Source organism: Chiloscyllium plagiosum, unplaced genomic scaffold (assembly GCF_037043375.1).
Source record: "Chiloscyllium plagiosum isolate Xiang-an unplaced genomic scaffold, Cpla_swu_hap1 HiC_scaffold_2, whole genome shotgun sequence".
NCBI classification, from domain to species: Eukaryota; Metazoa; Chordata; class Chondrichthyes; order Orectolobiformes; family Hemiscylliidae; genus Chiloscyllium; species Chiloscyllium plagiosum.
The window spans coordinates 90,767,185-90,783,883 of record NW_028270140.1 but is presented as its reverse complement, the minus strand read 5'-3'; the positions used below and the strand labels follow the sequence as shown (position 1 = coordinate 90,783,883).

At 38.2% G+C, this 16,699-nt stretch overlaps 1 protein-coding gene across 4 annotated transcripts in view; it reads left to right on the top strand.

The window, feature by feature from the left end:
• The window catches only part of mcc (MCC regulator of WNT signaling pathway), a 196,356-nt gene that overhangs the window by 36,085 nt on the left and 143,572 nt on the right, over positions 1 to 16,699 (top strand). Inside the window, exon 1 of one of the 4 annotated variants that reach the window (XM_043710820.2) lies at positions 5,202 to 5,719. The exons of the other annotated variants lie outside the window; for them this stretch is intronic. Coding sequence (XP_043566755.1) covers positions 5,645 to 5,719 — 75 coding nt within the window. The 5' untranslated portion in view covers positions 5,202 to 5,644. Of the gene's footprint in view, positions 1 to 5,201; positions 5,720 to 16,699 lie in introns of those variants that run through there. 4 annotated transcript variants of the gene reach the window in all.

Here is a 16,699-nt window from a genome sequence, read left to right as displayed (position 1 = left end):
TCAAGCAAAGGATTGCAGATGATGGGGATCGTAAACAGGAAAAAATACTGGGAATTCTGGAAGTCTGGAAGCATCTGTGGAGAGAAAAGAGTTAGTTAGTATTTTGAGTCCAGTGAGTTCTGAAGAAGGGTCACTGGACTCAACGTTAACTCTTTTCTTTTCTCCAGATGCTCCCAGACCTGTTAAATTTCTGCAGCAATTTCTGTTTACTTTAAAAAAAAGCACAGATCAAGTTTCTGTACTTTAAGAATTAGTATTTGTTAAAAATAGGTTTATCCTAGCTACAGGTGAACATCTGTGAACTGTTGACATAATTCTACTCATTTAAAACTCTAAACATGTCATAAAACTCTTTACGTCAGACCAGAAAAACACGGTGTTATGAATGGAGGGAAAACTGGGAAGGCAGTTCAATGGCATTTATCCACAAGATTTGTTGAGATATCCTCTTGCTTCTCAGGACTTGCTGTTTGTTATCCCTGTCCAGGTATTCTCACTTTTGTGCCATAGGCAAAGAGTAACTGGTTACTTAGTTACTGGTTAAAAAGCAACAGGTGAGGGAAAATAACTGTGTTTTCTTCAGGCCAAAGTTTGTTTTCTTGCGCAGAGAGAGAGAGAAACACCACATACCCTTTCACAAATTTAACTGCTCCTGGCCATATAGTTCATGCTCACAATCAGATCTGCTACTTAGGAGTCAGTCAGTTGTTGTCACACAGAAGCCCTTTGCCAACAACTGATCATGTCTTCACAGACCACTAACTTATTTGTTGCCAGTTGAATCCCTCCTTGTTCATGTCTCTGCCAGTCTGTAGTAACCATAACCTACTGCTTCAACAAGCAGCAATATAAACAGTATTTACAATAAGTATTGGTAGCTTTCTTTTTAAAAAGGCAGTCATTTCTTCTACACTCTTTGCTTTGTAACTCAGTCCTTTCCCAGTTTGGTCAACAATTTAAAAAAATTCAGAAATTAAAAAGTCTTTTTGCCCAAAATTTACTTATTAGTGAATCATATGAAAGTCGTTTTTTAACCGTTGTGACCTTTTTTGATAACATTTTCATGTGCACCAGTTTTGTATTCCCAGATCTATTTCACATGTCGAAAAATCTTCATGGTAGAATTTAAACTTGTATTCTTTGTATTACCAGTCCAGTAATTTAACTGATACATCACTGTACATATACAGATGAATTGAAGATTGATATGTTGTGAATAATGCCTTCAGAAATAGGAGTAAATCAGTCTACATCAAAATTAACAGTGCATAGTACTCTTAGACACAGCCTTAGAATTAGAGGGGGTAAATTCAGAACAGAAATGCGGAGACATTTCTTCAGCCAGAGAGTGGTGGGCCTGTGGAATTCATTGCCGCAGAGTGCAGCGGAGGCTGGGACGCTAAATGTCTTCAAGGCAGAGATTGATAAATTCTTGATGTCACAAGGAATTGAGGGCTACGGGGAGAATGCGGGTAAGTGGAGTTGAAATGCCCATCAGCCATGATTGAATGGCAGAGTGGAACCGATGGGCTGAATGGCCTTCCTTCTCTTCTCCTATGACTTATGGTCTTAAGTTTCAATAAAATTCTAGTACCAGTGTATCTTCATTAATTGGTCAAAAGGGGGCAGCAGTTCATATTTTGTTATCTAAAGGTACAAATTAGTGCAAACTAATGTCATCTTGTCTACAGTAAAACGTTTGGTTCTGAGTGCGTGTGAAATGAAAGGGCTATCTCAAGGGATTATGTTAAATGTGTAAATACCCTTAAAATGTCTAGTGAAAATGTCTAGCCTTAAAATGTCTAGCCTTAAAATGTCTAGCCTTAAAATGTCTAGCCTTAAAATGTCTAGTGAATGATAAAGGAGAAAGTCCAGAATGATAGATCCCTGGATATAAAATTCTTATTTTGGCAACAGAGAGAACTTGTACTAATATAATACTTTTAATATGTAAAAAAGTACATCATGTGTTTCACAGTAAATATTGAGCTCTACATTTTAAATACCAGTAGTTAACTGTAAATTTTGAAACAATAGCAGGAAAAGTTGAGATTTTAGTAGCCCCACCCACTAAATGTCACAAACATTTGCAAGCAAACTAGGAATGGTAGACTTAGAAACAAATTTTTAATGTTAAGTGAACTTGAATCAACTTTTCACTGTCATGAAAGCGCTATTCAGATGAATGCTATGCATCAAACAATTTTTTAAAAAATCATTTGGCAAGATCCCAATACAGGTAAAATGCCTATTCAACCAAACATAAAGTTTTAGGAATTGCTCCAGTATGGCACTCCCCTTTCTGGAAAAGGAAAGTTTCACCAAAAGCTCTGTTGTCTTAATTCAAATCAAGGAATGTTGGGGTGATAGTACTTACCCAGTACCTTTCCTGATTATATCCATTTATATTTTGTAGTCGGGGGAAGCAAAGAGCAAAGCTTGGGTTTAGCAACAGAAGGACTATCACATGTAGTGCTGGTGAATCGTTTCTTGTTCTTAGTCACTTTGGTTATGACAAAGGATTAAGTTCTTTTTAGCAAGCGTTGATAACTGTATATTCATTGGATAGGGTTAGCTATTTTTGCTGTACACATCAGATATTAAGAAGGTTTTCAGAGTCAGAGTAACCCCAAGAAAAATAAAGATTCAATATAAAGCAACTGATCTTTGTCCAGTCACTTGTACACATAAATGTAGAAAATAGGAATAGAAATAGGCCATTTGACCCATCAAGCTATTCTACCATTCAACATGATCACACTGATCCTGTGTATCCCAATGTCTTACTCCTGCTCTTTCTTTCCCACCTTTGACATCTTAACCTCTAAAAATCTTATGTTTCTTTTTTGAATATGTTCAACGATTTGACCTCTGCAATCTTCTGTGGCGGAGAATTCCACAGATTCACCTTACTGTAAGTGAAGAAATTTCTTACCTTTAGTCTGAAATGGCCTTCTCCATATCCTGAAACTCTGACTCCTTATTTCAGACTCAATAGCCAGGGGAACATCATTCCTGCAACAGTGTGTCTATTCCATCAGAATTTTATATGTCTTGATAAGAAACTCCTCATTCTTCTAAACTCCAGTGAACTCTTGTGAATTCAATTTCTCCCACAAGTCTTCTATTCTAGGAATCAGTCATTTGAACCTTCTGTGCACTCATCTCTGGCAAGTATGTAGCCTCTTTGGTAGGGAGACCATAATTGCATACAATGCTCCAGGTGTGGTCTCTCCAAACACCTGGACAGCTGTGCTGAGTAGCTTGCTCCTGTACTCAGTCTGTGTTGCAATGAAGGCCTATGTGCTAATTACCTTCCTAACAGTTTCCTGCACCTGCGTGCTTGCTTTCAGTAAATGATGTGCAAGGGCGTCCAGGTCTCCTTGTACATCAACATTTATCAGTCTGACCATTTAAATAATACTTTGTTTTTCCTCCCAAACTGCAAAACTTCACCTTTGTGCATATTAAATACTGCATCTGTCTTGCATTTGCTCAATGACTCAACTTGAAAGAGCTTTGCATTATCTTCAGAATATAAACATCACTCTTAATCCTATCTAGCTTTTTTATTCTAGGGTCATCCGTAATCTTGAACTTTCTATAAATTCCCACATCCAAATCATTTTATATGTTGTGAATAGCTGAGGTTCAAGTACCTCACTTAGATTAGATTAGATTACTAATGTAATGTAATCTAATCTAATCTAATCTATTTACAGTGTGGAAACAGGCCCTTCGGCCCAACAAGTCCACAACGCCCCGCCGAAGCGCAACCCACCCATACCCCTACATTTACCCCTTACCGAACACTACGGGCAATTTAGAATGGCCAATTCACCTGACCTGCACATCTTTGGACTGTGGGAGGAAACCGGAGCACCTGGAGGAAACCCACGCAGACACTGGGAGAACGTGCAAACTCCACACAGTCAGTCACCTGAGGCAGGAATTGAACCCAGGTCTCTGGCGCTGTGAGGCAGCAGTGCTAACCACTGTGCCACCGTGCTGCCCTTGTCACTGCCTTCAACTCTGAATAAGACCCATTAATTCTTTCTTGGTTTTCTTTCTGTTAATTAGTTCACAATCCATGCCAGTGTATGACCTCCAATCCCATGTGCTCTGATAAAATCTTGCGTAAAAAGTTAGTGTATTATATCAAAAGCTTTCTGAAAATCCAGATGCAACCCATCCAACATTTCTTCTTACATTTCTATTAGTTAATCCATACAAAATTCCAATAGTTTTATCAAACATTTCTTTTGTAAACCTATTCTGACTCTTTACCATCCTATTTGTATTTTCAAAGTGTTCTGTTTTCACACAATTTATTACAGATTTCAGCATGTTCTCCTGGTACTTACATTGGGCTAACTGGTCTGTCCTTTATGGTTTTCTCTTTCCTCCTTTTTAAAATAGTGAAGTTACATTTACGACTGACCAGTCTGTTGGAGCTGTTCCGGAGTCGACAGAATTTTGGAAGATGACAAACAGCACATAGACTATTTCCATGACCACCACATTTCGTAATCTGGTTTGTAAATTAAAATCACCCATGACTACCACATCACCCTTTATAGCACCTACTGCTTGGAGCATTATAGACAATTCCCATTAATATTTTCAACTCCTTGTTGCTTCTTAGCTCCACTCAAACTGATTTTGCATCTAGATTTTCTGCACCACTACCTTTCTCACTGTTGCATTGATTTTATCTCTCATTAATTATATCTCACTTCCTCGTCCTTTCTGCCTGTTCTTCTGAAAGAATAAATATCTTTGGATGTTCAGTTCCCTGCTTTTGGCTACTCCGTAGCTACGTCTCTGTAAGCATAATCATTGTACCTACTTATTACCATTTGCACTGTTAATTTGCCTACCTTGGTGAAAGATGTTGTGAAAGTGCCTTCAGAAGAGTAAACATTTCATCAAGATATTTTTATTACTTTTTTAAAAAATGAATTTCATCTCATGTAGATTTTGCATATTTATTTATATTCTATTCGTATCTCTGATTTATGGTAAATCTACAAAGCAGAAAGCATTGCCAACGTGAATTCTGTTTCCAAGTTCCTCGCATATATTGCAGAGCGAAAGAAAGCTCAGTTTAATCTATAAATCACCTGTGATAAAACCTACAAACCTGTGACTGAGCACAGCAGAAATCTAATTTCTGAACACGCATCTTTCTTTCGATGAAGGAGATGGATGGCTTGCTGCTGGAATTGCTGTATTTACGACAAGCCCACCAAATGGGCAGTACTTTCAGTTCCTCTGGGAGGTGCCTTCAGTCTAGCAGCTAAACAGCGCACATTCTGTGGGGGAGGTACCGTAGCATTGACATGTCTTTTAAGAGAGCACAGCAGCGGGGACTGGACAACTTCTGGACAATTTTTTAAACCAACAGGACTAATTGTTCAACTCATGTTATCACATTTGGTGATAACGTGTTACTCTATGTTTAATTATTTTTCAAGTGGAAGATGTTTGGCTTGTAGAAGATGTCAGCAGGCTTGCATCATTAATTCAGGCTGCGAGTCAGTTTTGGGTTGAAAATGGCTGGCTTTACTGGAATGTAGCAGGCAGAAGAAGCTGGAAATAGCACTGTATATATGACTTAAATTGTGGGACATTTCAATTTTGCATGCTGAAAATCAGCACTATGAGCTCAGGAGTTACGTTTAAATGTGGAACTGATTCATCAACAGAGAAAAATGAGGTGAGAACTGGCTAACTATAAAAGTGGATTGTGGGGAAGATGAAACTTTAATGGACTTCATGTGTCTTTTGGATTTTGAAGCTTACAGCATTAGTCAGGAAATGATCTGCATGCTTTTGCATTGGCACAGCATCAGTTTAGATTTGTCAAGAATGTCAGTTCGTCAGGAAAAACAGTTGAGGAAACATTTCAATGCATTTTGCATGAAAAATATTTTGAGCAGAAAAATAATATTTAAATTTTTTTGCTAACGATAGATGAATTAATTAAATTCAATATACACATTATAAAACTACTAGTTAAAGTCTGCATTAAATTACAAATAGGGTTGGCAGCTTTAGTCTTCCTTCTCTTTATGTTTAACAGGCAGTGATATTCCAGTTGCCAGGATGGAGTTGATTGTTTTCTTAACTGGGGGAAGGGTCAGGAAGTGAATGCTTTAGGGGAGTTTAATGTTCTGACCAAAGACCAGATAGAAGTCATTTTCCTTATATGGTCTCTTGAATACATACTCCCTTCCCTTTCCCTAGTGTCTGTCTCAGAAATATTTCAGTTTTGCTGAAGTAAGGACTTTGTCTTGGCGACCAAGTTAATTTAATTTTGAATTGTCAGTTATGAATTGTAAACTTGCATGTTTTCACTTAGATTCGCATTTGGGAAGTAAAACAATTTCAATATTGCTCCCACTATTTTTGTCTTGTGATTTTTAAATCTCAAATTTTATGGTTCGCCATGACAAATGGGATGAAGTTTGTTTTTTTTCCACAGGTACTTAAATATAATTTTGAACCTTTGAATACTGCAAATTAAGAGTTTTTAACAGAATCCTTCACGTTTCAAAAGTATTAGATTAGATTAGATTAGATTACATTATTAGATTAGATTACATTACAGTGTGGAAACAGGCCCTTCGGCCCAACAAGTCCACACCAACCCCCCAAAGCGCAACCCACCCATACCCCTACATTTACCCCTTACTTAACACTACGGGCAATTTAGCATGGCCAATTCACCTGACCTGCACATCTTTGGACTGTGGAGGAAACCGGTGCACCAGGAGGAAACCCACGTAGACACGGGGAGAACGTGCAAACTCCACACAGTCAGTCACCTGAGGCGGGAATAGAACCTGGGTCTCTGGCGCTGTGAGGCAGCAGTGCTCACCACTGTGCCACCGTGCCGCCCACGGCATCTTTGTTGCATCTTTGTTTTGAATTTCTAACCCAATTATTCTGCTTGCAATAAAGATTGCAGAATATTAAATGACAGTTATGTCAACTTTGAAACTACTTAAAGGCAAAAGCATCACTTCTAGATTGTGTTGATTGTAAATGTTTTACAAATCTTTATTTTTCTTGCTACTTATTTTTTGAATATTTCAAATTTGCAATAGCAGATTAGTACCAGAAGTGGAATGGAAAAACTGGTATTTCTTAGAAAGCCATGCTTTCAGTGGAGTAAAATTATTGGAAGAAGATGTTTACTTAAGCCATTGTCACATTTCAAATAGGTATTTAAATAATGTTACTCTATGTATTATGAAACATGAAACAGGAAAAAAAAAACCTTTTTGTTTTGATTAAGTACAGAACAAAATATCTGAGCAAATGCCAATGACAGTAATGATCTCCAGGTTTCCAATTAATATTTGGCAACAACTTTGTGATATTAAAATATTTCCAGCTGTTTGGGGGCAGACAGAGCTAATAAGGTAAGTTGGCAGGGCAAGTGGGATTTGGGGGTAAGGAGAAAGATGTTGAATCATTGGATTTGGAAAATGGGTCACAGCACGTGATTGCACATTAAATTTAGGGAGGGGGTCACTTTATCCTTTTCCATTGTTCTACCTTTCCCTGCCGAACAGCGCACTGGTGTTTCAAGTAGGCAGCTCACGGCCACATTCAGCAGGGCAATAGGGATAAGCAGTAAATGTTAGCCTAGTCTGCATCCCATGAATAAATTAAGGACAAGTTTGGACTGTTTAGTGAGATTATAAATTATGTGTATTTTTCAGAACTTTGGGATATTCAGCTTTTTATAACATTTTGAAGAAGCTAGTAACTGCTATAATATGAATAAAGACCTATTTTTGTCATTTATCAGAATGAAAGCTATTTAGCCAATAACTCTAGTTGTAGTATATTGACTAATTGTACAACTAATTTCTATTTTGAAAATTGACAAAGACTCTTTCGAAATAAAATGGTGAAGGCACGTTAAAAAACAAAATGCAGTGCTTTCTGTCTTTTAATATTCTTGTGGCGTTACTAAAAGTCCATCTGAGTTCTTGAGAGCCCTTAATGAGGTTTTAAAATTCTATTTTCTGAAGCATGAAGTAGGGGTTTACTAGCTGGATTATGGTAAAGTCTAAGCTGTGACAAGATTGTCATGAAAAACGTTTTTTTTCTCTATTCCCAATCTGAATCCTATTTGAAAGAAACAAAAATCTGTTCAGCCAAAACAAAACATGCCATCAAAACTCAAATATTTTGATTGGCAACCAGGTTGGCCACTTGCAAAACTTGTAATATCCATTTTATCTATTGTACTTGTGTCATCATTAGATAAAGTGGGATATGGCAGCCTTATCTTTTTTGGAGTCACACTTCTGTGTGATTTCCATCCTTGTAGATGCAGGTTAATTGTGTAGTTTGGAACATATTGAGCTTTAATATTCTTGCCCTTCCCTTCAAATCATTCTCTATCCCCGTCCCTCTTATCTATGGAAGTTCCTCTAACCTGGTATCTGTTCTGCATCCCACGTTTCTCTGACTCTGGTATTTTGAGTATTCACCTCTTCAATAAACACTCAGTCTGTGACACAGACTTCGGTTGTTTATGCTTGCCTCTCAAATTATTTTCTTGAATTCTTGTAAATTTCTACATTTTGCTCGTGCTTTTATAAACCTCTTTTGAATTGCAAACTACAGGAGCCTTATTAAAGTGGTGGGGTCATTGATAATTAGCACAATCTATCTCATAACCAACTAGAGTGACAAAGACTTGTGGATTGTCTGTCAAACTTTGAGTGTTGCATCCTTTGTACACAAATTAGTTGCTGTTAAATTAAATAGCAACAAAAGAACCTCAACAGTAGGCCAATCTACAAGTCAAGTACCAAACAGAAATGAAAACGAAATAATAATTTGATATAAGTTACAAATTAAATTGAATTATCCACTGCTAATATTTTTCAAATTTCTTTTGGTAATTTGTTGGCCAATGTCATTCAGGAACCTCTTCAAGTTTGGCATTAGTATATTAAGACATTATTATTATGTTTTATAATCCTGCTGCACAGCTACCTGATGAAGAAGCAGCCCTCTGAAAGCTAGTACTTCCACATAAACCTGTTGTACTGTAACCTGGTGTTGTGATTTTTAACTTTCGTCCACCCCAGTCCAACACTGACACCTCCACATCATTATTTGCAAAAACTCAGATGGTTTAAGTAAATGTGATGTGTTGAGTGATGCTTATGGTCTTGCAGTGCCAATGAAAAATGTCATCTTTCCAATATTTTCTGTTTACGATGCCTGTGTGGATTTCCAGCCTGTGTCCTTGCACTGTTTAATTATTGAATTTGAGAAGATTTTCAACCCTTACTGTTTGTTGAAGAGACTAGAGCTTTTGATTGCTGCTGCTTCTTATCTACAAAGGTTTGCATTTATAAGCCACCATCTTCAACTGAAAACAAAAATATTCCCAGTGTTCAGTATATTTTTAGGATATTAAGTGTAACAATTTTGGTATAAAATATTGAAATTCTTGCCTCCTTTTAGGTACATTTCTGGGGAAGATTGTTGGTTACTATACAGAAGTGTAGAGTGGTAGATATTGTTTATGTTGACTCTAGTAAAGCCTTTGAAATGGTTCCTCGTGGTAGACTGATTAATGAAGTTGGATCTTATGGGATTCAGGGAGAGCTTATCAATTATACAAAATTGGCTTGACTATAGGAGACCGTGTGGTGGTGAAAGTTTGCTTTTAGACTGCAGGCCTGGTGCCAGGGGTATTCCACAGGGATTGGTGTTGGTTCCACTGTTGGTTGTTATTTAGATAAATGATTTGGTTGAGAATTTAGGAGGAATTGTTAGTGTGTTTGCAGATGACTCCAAAATTAGTGGTATAATGGACAGTGAAAAGGTTATCTAAGATTACAAAAAGATGTTCACCGTTTGAGTCAATGGACCAAAGAGTTGCAGATGGAGTTGAATTTGGATAAATGTGAGGTTTACATTCTTGTAAAGAAAATGAGAATAGACCTTTTAGAATTAATGGTAGGTTCATGGATAGTGTTGTCAAACAGAGACCTAGGGGTTCAGGTACCTAGTTCTTTGAAAGTTGTGTCACAAGTAGACAGAGTAGTTAAGGCGTTTAGCACATTTGCCCTCAGTTCTCAGGCCATTGAGTGTTGGGGTTGGAACATCATGTTGAGGTTGTAGAAGATATTGATGAGGCCATTTTTAGAGTACTGTGCACTGTTCTGGTCACCCTGCGATAGCAAGGACATCATTAAATTGAAGAAGGTTCAGAAAAGATGATGCTGGGACTAGAGAATTTGAGTTATAAGGAGAGGCTGGATAGATTGGAACTGTTTTCACTGGATTGTAGGAGGTTGAGGGTTGGCTTTCTAGAGGTTGATAAAATCATGAAGGGCATAGATAAGCTGCATAGCTGAAGGTCTTTTGCCTAGGATTGGGGAAAGTTCAAAACAAGGGGCATGTTTTTAAGGTGAGAGGAATATGATTTTAAAAAGGACCTGAGGGGCAATGTTTTCACACACGGTGGTTACAGAACTGGCTCAAAGGTAGAAGACAGATGGTGGTGGTGGAGGGTTGTTTTTCAGACTGGAGGCCTGTGACCAGTGGAGTGTCAAAAGGATCGGTGCTGGGTCCTCTGCTTTTTGTAATTTACATAAATGATTTGAATGTGAGCATAAGAGGTACAGTTAGTAAGTTTGCAGACGACATCAAAATTGGAGGTGGAGTGGACAGCGAAGAGGGTTACCTCAGATTACAACAGGATCTGGACCATTTGGGCCAATGGGCTGAGAAGTGGCAGATGGAGTTTAATTCAGATAAATGTGAGGTGCTGCATTTTGAGAAAACAAATCTTAGCAGGACTCATACACTTAATGGTAAGGTCCTAGGGAGTGTTGCTGTACAAAGAGACCTTGGAGTGCAGGTTCATAGCTCCTTGAAAGTGGAGTCGCAGGTAGATAGGATAGTGAAGAAGGTGTTTAGTATGCTTTCCTTTATTGGTCAGAGTATTGAGTACAGGAGTTGGGAGGTCATGTTGCGGCTGTACAGGACATTGGTTAGGCCGCTGTTGGAATATTGCGTGCAATTCTGGTCTTCCTATCAGAAGGATGTTGTGAAACTTGAAAGGGTTCAGAAAAGATTTACAAGGATGTTTCCAGGTTTGGAGGAGTTGAGCTATAGAGAGAGGCTGAACAGGCTGGGGCTGTTTTCCCTGGAGTGTCAGAGGCTGAGGAGTGATCTTATAGAGGTTTACAAAATGATGAGGGGCATGGATAGGGTAAATAGGCAAAGTCTTTTCCCTGGGGCTGGGGAGTCCAGAACTATAGGGCATCTGTTTAGGGTGAGAGGGGAAAGATATAAAAGAGACCTAAGGGGCAACATTTTCACGCAGAAGGTGGTACGGGTATGGAATGAGCTGCCAGAGGAAGTGGTGGAGGCTGGTACAATTGCAACATTTAAAAGGCATTTGGATGGGTATATGAATAGGAAGGGTTTGGAGGGATACGTGCTGGTTGCTGGCAGGTGGGACTAGATTGGGTTGGGATATCTAGTCGGCATGGACGGGTTGGACCGAAGGGTTTGTTTCCATGCTGTACATCTCTATGACTCTGTTTCTAAATGCGGAATAAACTGCCAGAGAAAGTGATTATGCAGGTACTGTTACATCAGTTTAAAAGGCTAGTTTAGTTGGGAAACTTGGTCGACATGGGCAGGTTGGACCAAAGGGTCTGTTTCTGCGCTATATGACTGAATCTGTTTAAGATATTCCTTGCGTTGTGTGTTTGACTTTTTAAAATTTGAATTCAAATAACGTATGTGGTATATTATCAATAATTCCTGCCGCTGCATCTTTTGCTTTTATACTGGCAATCAAAGCAAATAGTTCATATAAAGAGTATAGCTAGGAAAGTGTAAGTAGAATTTTATAGATTGCACATTATGGAGTTGGGCTAAATGGCCCAACTAATCCTTGCTGTTGTTTATGCTTCGTGCAATTATTTTTTTAATGTAAACTTCTTTTTTTTAAAAAAAATGTTTTAATCTAACCTTGCATAGTTTCTCCTTAAATGCACCTAGGATACCTGTGCTAGCAAGTGTTAACATTCTCTGGATCGAGAAGCTTCTCCTGAATTAGTTGAATTGCACTTGTAGAGAGCTGGCACTGATGCAATGAGCTGAATGTCTTCTTTTAACTTGTAATTGTTGGTTACAATACAAAGATTCCATTGTGAATGAAATTGAGGGCACAGTTAAACCAGGGGTCTTGTGTGACCAGCAGAGTTGCTGCTGTTAAAGATTGTTTTGAGTTTTGTTAGAACAGTATCGAACCAAGACGTGAAGAGACAGCAACTGAGAGTTAAATGGTGAATAATGGACATGCCTGAATCATAGTTTTCAGTTTGGTCTTTTCTGTACAATCAGTTCTGCTATAATGGAATAGTTCCATTCTCATGCAATCCTGTTATAAGAAAATCACATGATAGCAGCACCATTGAAATGAATGGGGCCGGAATTGCGTTATAACCAGTACATGCTTTAAAACTTCATACTTTAGAAACAGTGCCCCAATTCATCAATCGTGTTATAGCGAATTCACGTTAACAAAATGCACTTTATAGCAGAACAACCTGTAGTTAAAAATGAACTGACTTCTGCTCCACCCCACATTGGGTTCCCTGAATTGCATCCTAATTCTTTCATTTTCTCATCACCCTTTGCGGAATTTGCTCTCTTTTCATTTACTGTTTATATGTGGCATTTTTCTCTTTATCCACCTTTTATCCTCTCACCAGAAAGCTACAATTAATATGATACACTCCTTTGTCTGAAAAGCTTTCAAAATTAAATTTGTATCATTTTTGTTTGGTCGAGATTGAATTGAAAGTGAATTGGCTGGGTAAATATCTTTGACTTGTGTTGTGTCTCAATCTATGAAAAATGGCATCCTCAATTAAAAATTCTTTGTTTTTTTTCAAACGTAAAAGCGTAGCTAAGTTTAGTCATATTGGAAGTTGTGGCCTTAATGTGGTGTTAGAAATTGCAATTTTTTAAGACTGTTCTTAGAAACTGTCTCCTTACCTAGTAATTTGTATGAGAGATTGTGTATGGTTTGTTTTTAACACAATTATTTCTGTAAATCTGAACACACTGGTTCGTTCAGTAGCTAACATATATAAGTCGTGTTCATGTCATGTTGAACTCTTTGCTTTGAGTTTTACTTGACTAAGTTTGACAATGGCCAGCACTCTATTGTGAATAACCAATGGGGCCTGCTGTTTGAAAGGAGATGTACACGCAAGTACCTGGAATTATACTGGCCCTGGAAATTATGTGCCACATTACTCATTTTTGTGGTGGGTAGAAGCTCTCTCAGCTTGATGTCAGCATCCTCTTGGTGAAGGGTACCAATTGTGCTGCTACTGCGTAGATTGGGTATGAAGTAGCTAGCTTCACCTGCTTTTCAATCTATAGATACTTTATCCTTTCAAGGTAATTTTGAGGTAGCATGTACATTTCAGCAATCAATAATCTGATTGAGGTCATCATTATCTTTTAAGATAACTTTGGACTTATTTTGGCATTGAAGCTTTGTATTGTAGGCTCAAGCCATTTGATCACAAGTAGTTCTCCGATAATTCCATACAGGTCGTTCAGCTATAACACGCGTTTTGTTAATGCGAATTCACGAGACGCGATTGAATCGGGCACACTGTTTCTGAATTTTTAAAGTGTGTATCGGTTATAATGTGATTCCAGCCCCATTAGTTTTATTATGTGGTTTTGTTATAACACAGGATTACATGAGAACAGAGCTACTGCGTTATAGCAGAACCGACTATAGTTGCATTCCAGCAAAACCTTGCCTAATAGAAAAATAATGAGGCCTATGGAAAACTGGGGTTGGGGGCAGACCAGCAAAAAATATCACACTCAATTGCCCCAAAATCACTCTGAAGTCTAACACACAGTACAGCACAGTCTGAATGAAAGTATAAATCGTATTTATTGACAAAACGTAAATTTAACACCATACATTTTAAAAATTTGTTCATGCGGGGACAGAGGGTGGTCATGGTGCCGAAGGTAGACTCTCTCATTCCTGTTCAGTGAGCAAAATTGCACGTTCTGTCCTTTGGCTCGAAATACTTTATATCTTTCTTCTCTTCCAGTGTTATAGCCTTCCTTTTATATTTATCACCTGCCATTTTATGCTTCTTGTCACAATGCCTCTACATTTTTTTCAAAAAAAGGGATAACCTAGGAGTAATGTACCTTTCACAGGGAGCTGCTCAATATATCTGTCTCAGAAAACTGCTTTCTGTACAGTACCTTTCACAGTTCCTCTGTCGGCAGCTGACATTGGCACATGTGCAGAACAGCACGAAGAGCGCAGAAAGATCACCATTGGAATTGCGCTATTGTGAACGGGGGTGAGCATTCTTGAAAGTACTGTTCCTTAATTCCTCAGTGACGTTATAAGCAAATTATGCTGCCAGAATGCATGTTATTCGAGAACCACCTTTGTTTCCAAATTTGTCAGTGAAGGCAATCTTACAGTGGGTAAAGCTGTGGAAAGCCTAATGGGTATATTGTTAGAGTAGCCTTATGGCACTCCATTGTAGAGAACTCATTTGTGGATTTCTCTACCAGCGTATGGAAGGAAGGAAGCTCATTAGACTGCTCCACATTTCAAAGGTGAATTTGAGTATGGAATGGAGCCCAGGAAGGTGTGCAAGTTAACTAGTACATGCAACTGCAGATTCAAATGAATCACATGTATTTTCAATATGTAAACAATACACAGGACATACCAGTTAGGGGTTATTTGTGTTTCTCAAGAATATGTTTATGTGAGGTGGGCTTAGATGGTGTCCCACAGGAAAAATTATTTCGGCGTTAACGATGGTGTCAAAACTGAACTTAACTGTGCAACCTGCCCAATTCTTGAGTTCAATGCATACAGATTCATGCAATGAGTGATCTAGTGACTTGACAAATGTCTGGCTCCCTTGACTGACACATCAGTGAATAGGCCAGCAATGTCAAATGAGCACAAGGATGCCACATTGCTATTGATATGGAAGCTCTACAATAAATCTGTCTTTTCAGCAATGCTCAAATTATGAAGGTCATCAATTTAAAATTGCCATTGAGGAGGAGTGGAGAGGCTGATAGAAAAATGAAGTTGCATGTTTTTATTTTGATACTTCAGAAGAGCTAAACACTTTGTATTTTGAAGCATCTTTTTCAATGCAATCTCTTAGAGCTTTTTCTCATTGGTTGACCCATATTTTTACTCATTTTTCAATTAACAATGTACTCTTTATTTTATGATATTAGTTGTAAAGAATAAACCAGGAGCTTTAGTGCAGCATTTGGGGAATTAATCACATTTTAAATTCTTTGGTTAAAAAGATTGAACTGTCACCTAAAGGAAGCTTTATCTTGTATTGCCAGCTTCGCTTGTATAGAAGAATAATTAATGTAAGAGGCAAGGATATCTCACAAGACACCATCAACGGCATTTGCACCAAATAGAAGACTAGAGTTGAGGCACTAATAGTCTGCTGCATGTAATAGATACTGTGCTGGCCAAGAGTCACTTCCATGGATCTATTTGAAGAGCAGTGTGCCAGGAGAATATATTTTTCCAGCAAGCAGTTGCATATCTCTGCAGCTTCTTGCACAGGATCTAGTGCTTGTTGACTCCTATGGTCATGCTTGGGCAATGGTATTTTCATAGGTATATATTGAATATATAGCACAGACACAAGAACTTGCAGCAGAGAAATCATTGACAGACCAGTCAAGGCTAAGATCTCCTGTACCCTTGTCTGTTAACCAGGATTCTGGATGAAGGGCTTATGCCCAAAATGTTGACTCGCCTGCTCCTCAGATGCTGCCTGACCTGCAGTGCTTTTTCAGCACCACAGTTTTTGATTCTGTTAACCTGCACTCAATCCATGTTCATATTTTCACTTTAATCACGTGCTCCTGTTAAAGTGAAGGCTAAGGTTGGTAAGATTAAGGAACAATGGCCGAATAAAGATATTAAGTGTCTAGTCAAGAATAAAAGATAATCTTATTTTAGATATATACAACTTGGTTCAATTTGAATCTCTCAATCAATCTATAGAGTGTAGGGGCATTAAGAAAGAAATCAGGAAGGCAAAGAGGAGATATGAGAGAACAGTGGTAGATGAGGTTAAGGATAATCAAAAGAAGTTCTATAAATACATTTTAAGAGCAAGAGGCTAGTTGGGGGGGGCGGGAGTGGGGCCCCTTAAATATCAAGGATGTCATCTTTGTATTGAACCCCAGGAGATGGGGTAGGTACTAAATTAAGGTTGTCCGTCAGTATTTACTGTGGAGAAAGAAAAGGAGGCTAGAGAAGACAAAATTAAATTTTGATAGTTTAAAAACAGTTCACATTACAGAAGAAGAGGTTCAGGAAGTCTTAGAGAATGTAAAGATGGATAAATCTCTGGGACCTGATCGAAGGTATATCAGAACATTGTGGGAAGTAAGGGAGGAAATTGGCAGACCCCTTGCAGAATTACTTAAATCATTTATAACTAATGGTGAGGTACCTTTTGACTGGAGGGTGGCTAATGCTGGCTAAACTATGTTTAAGAAAAGCTAAGGAGAAACCAGGGAACTATAGATTGACGGTCTGACTTTGGTTGTGGTAAATTGTTGGAGGTGATTTTAAAAC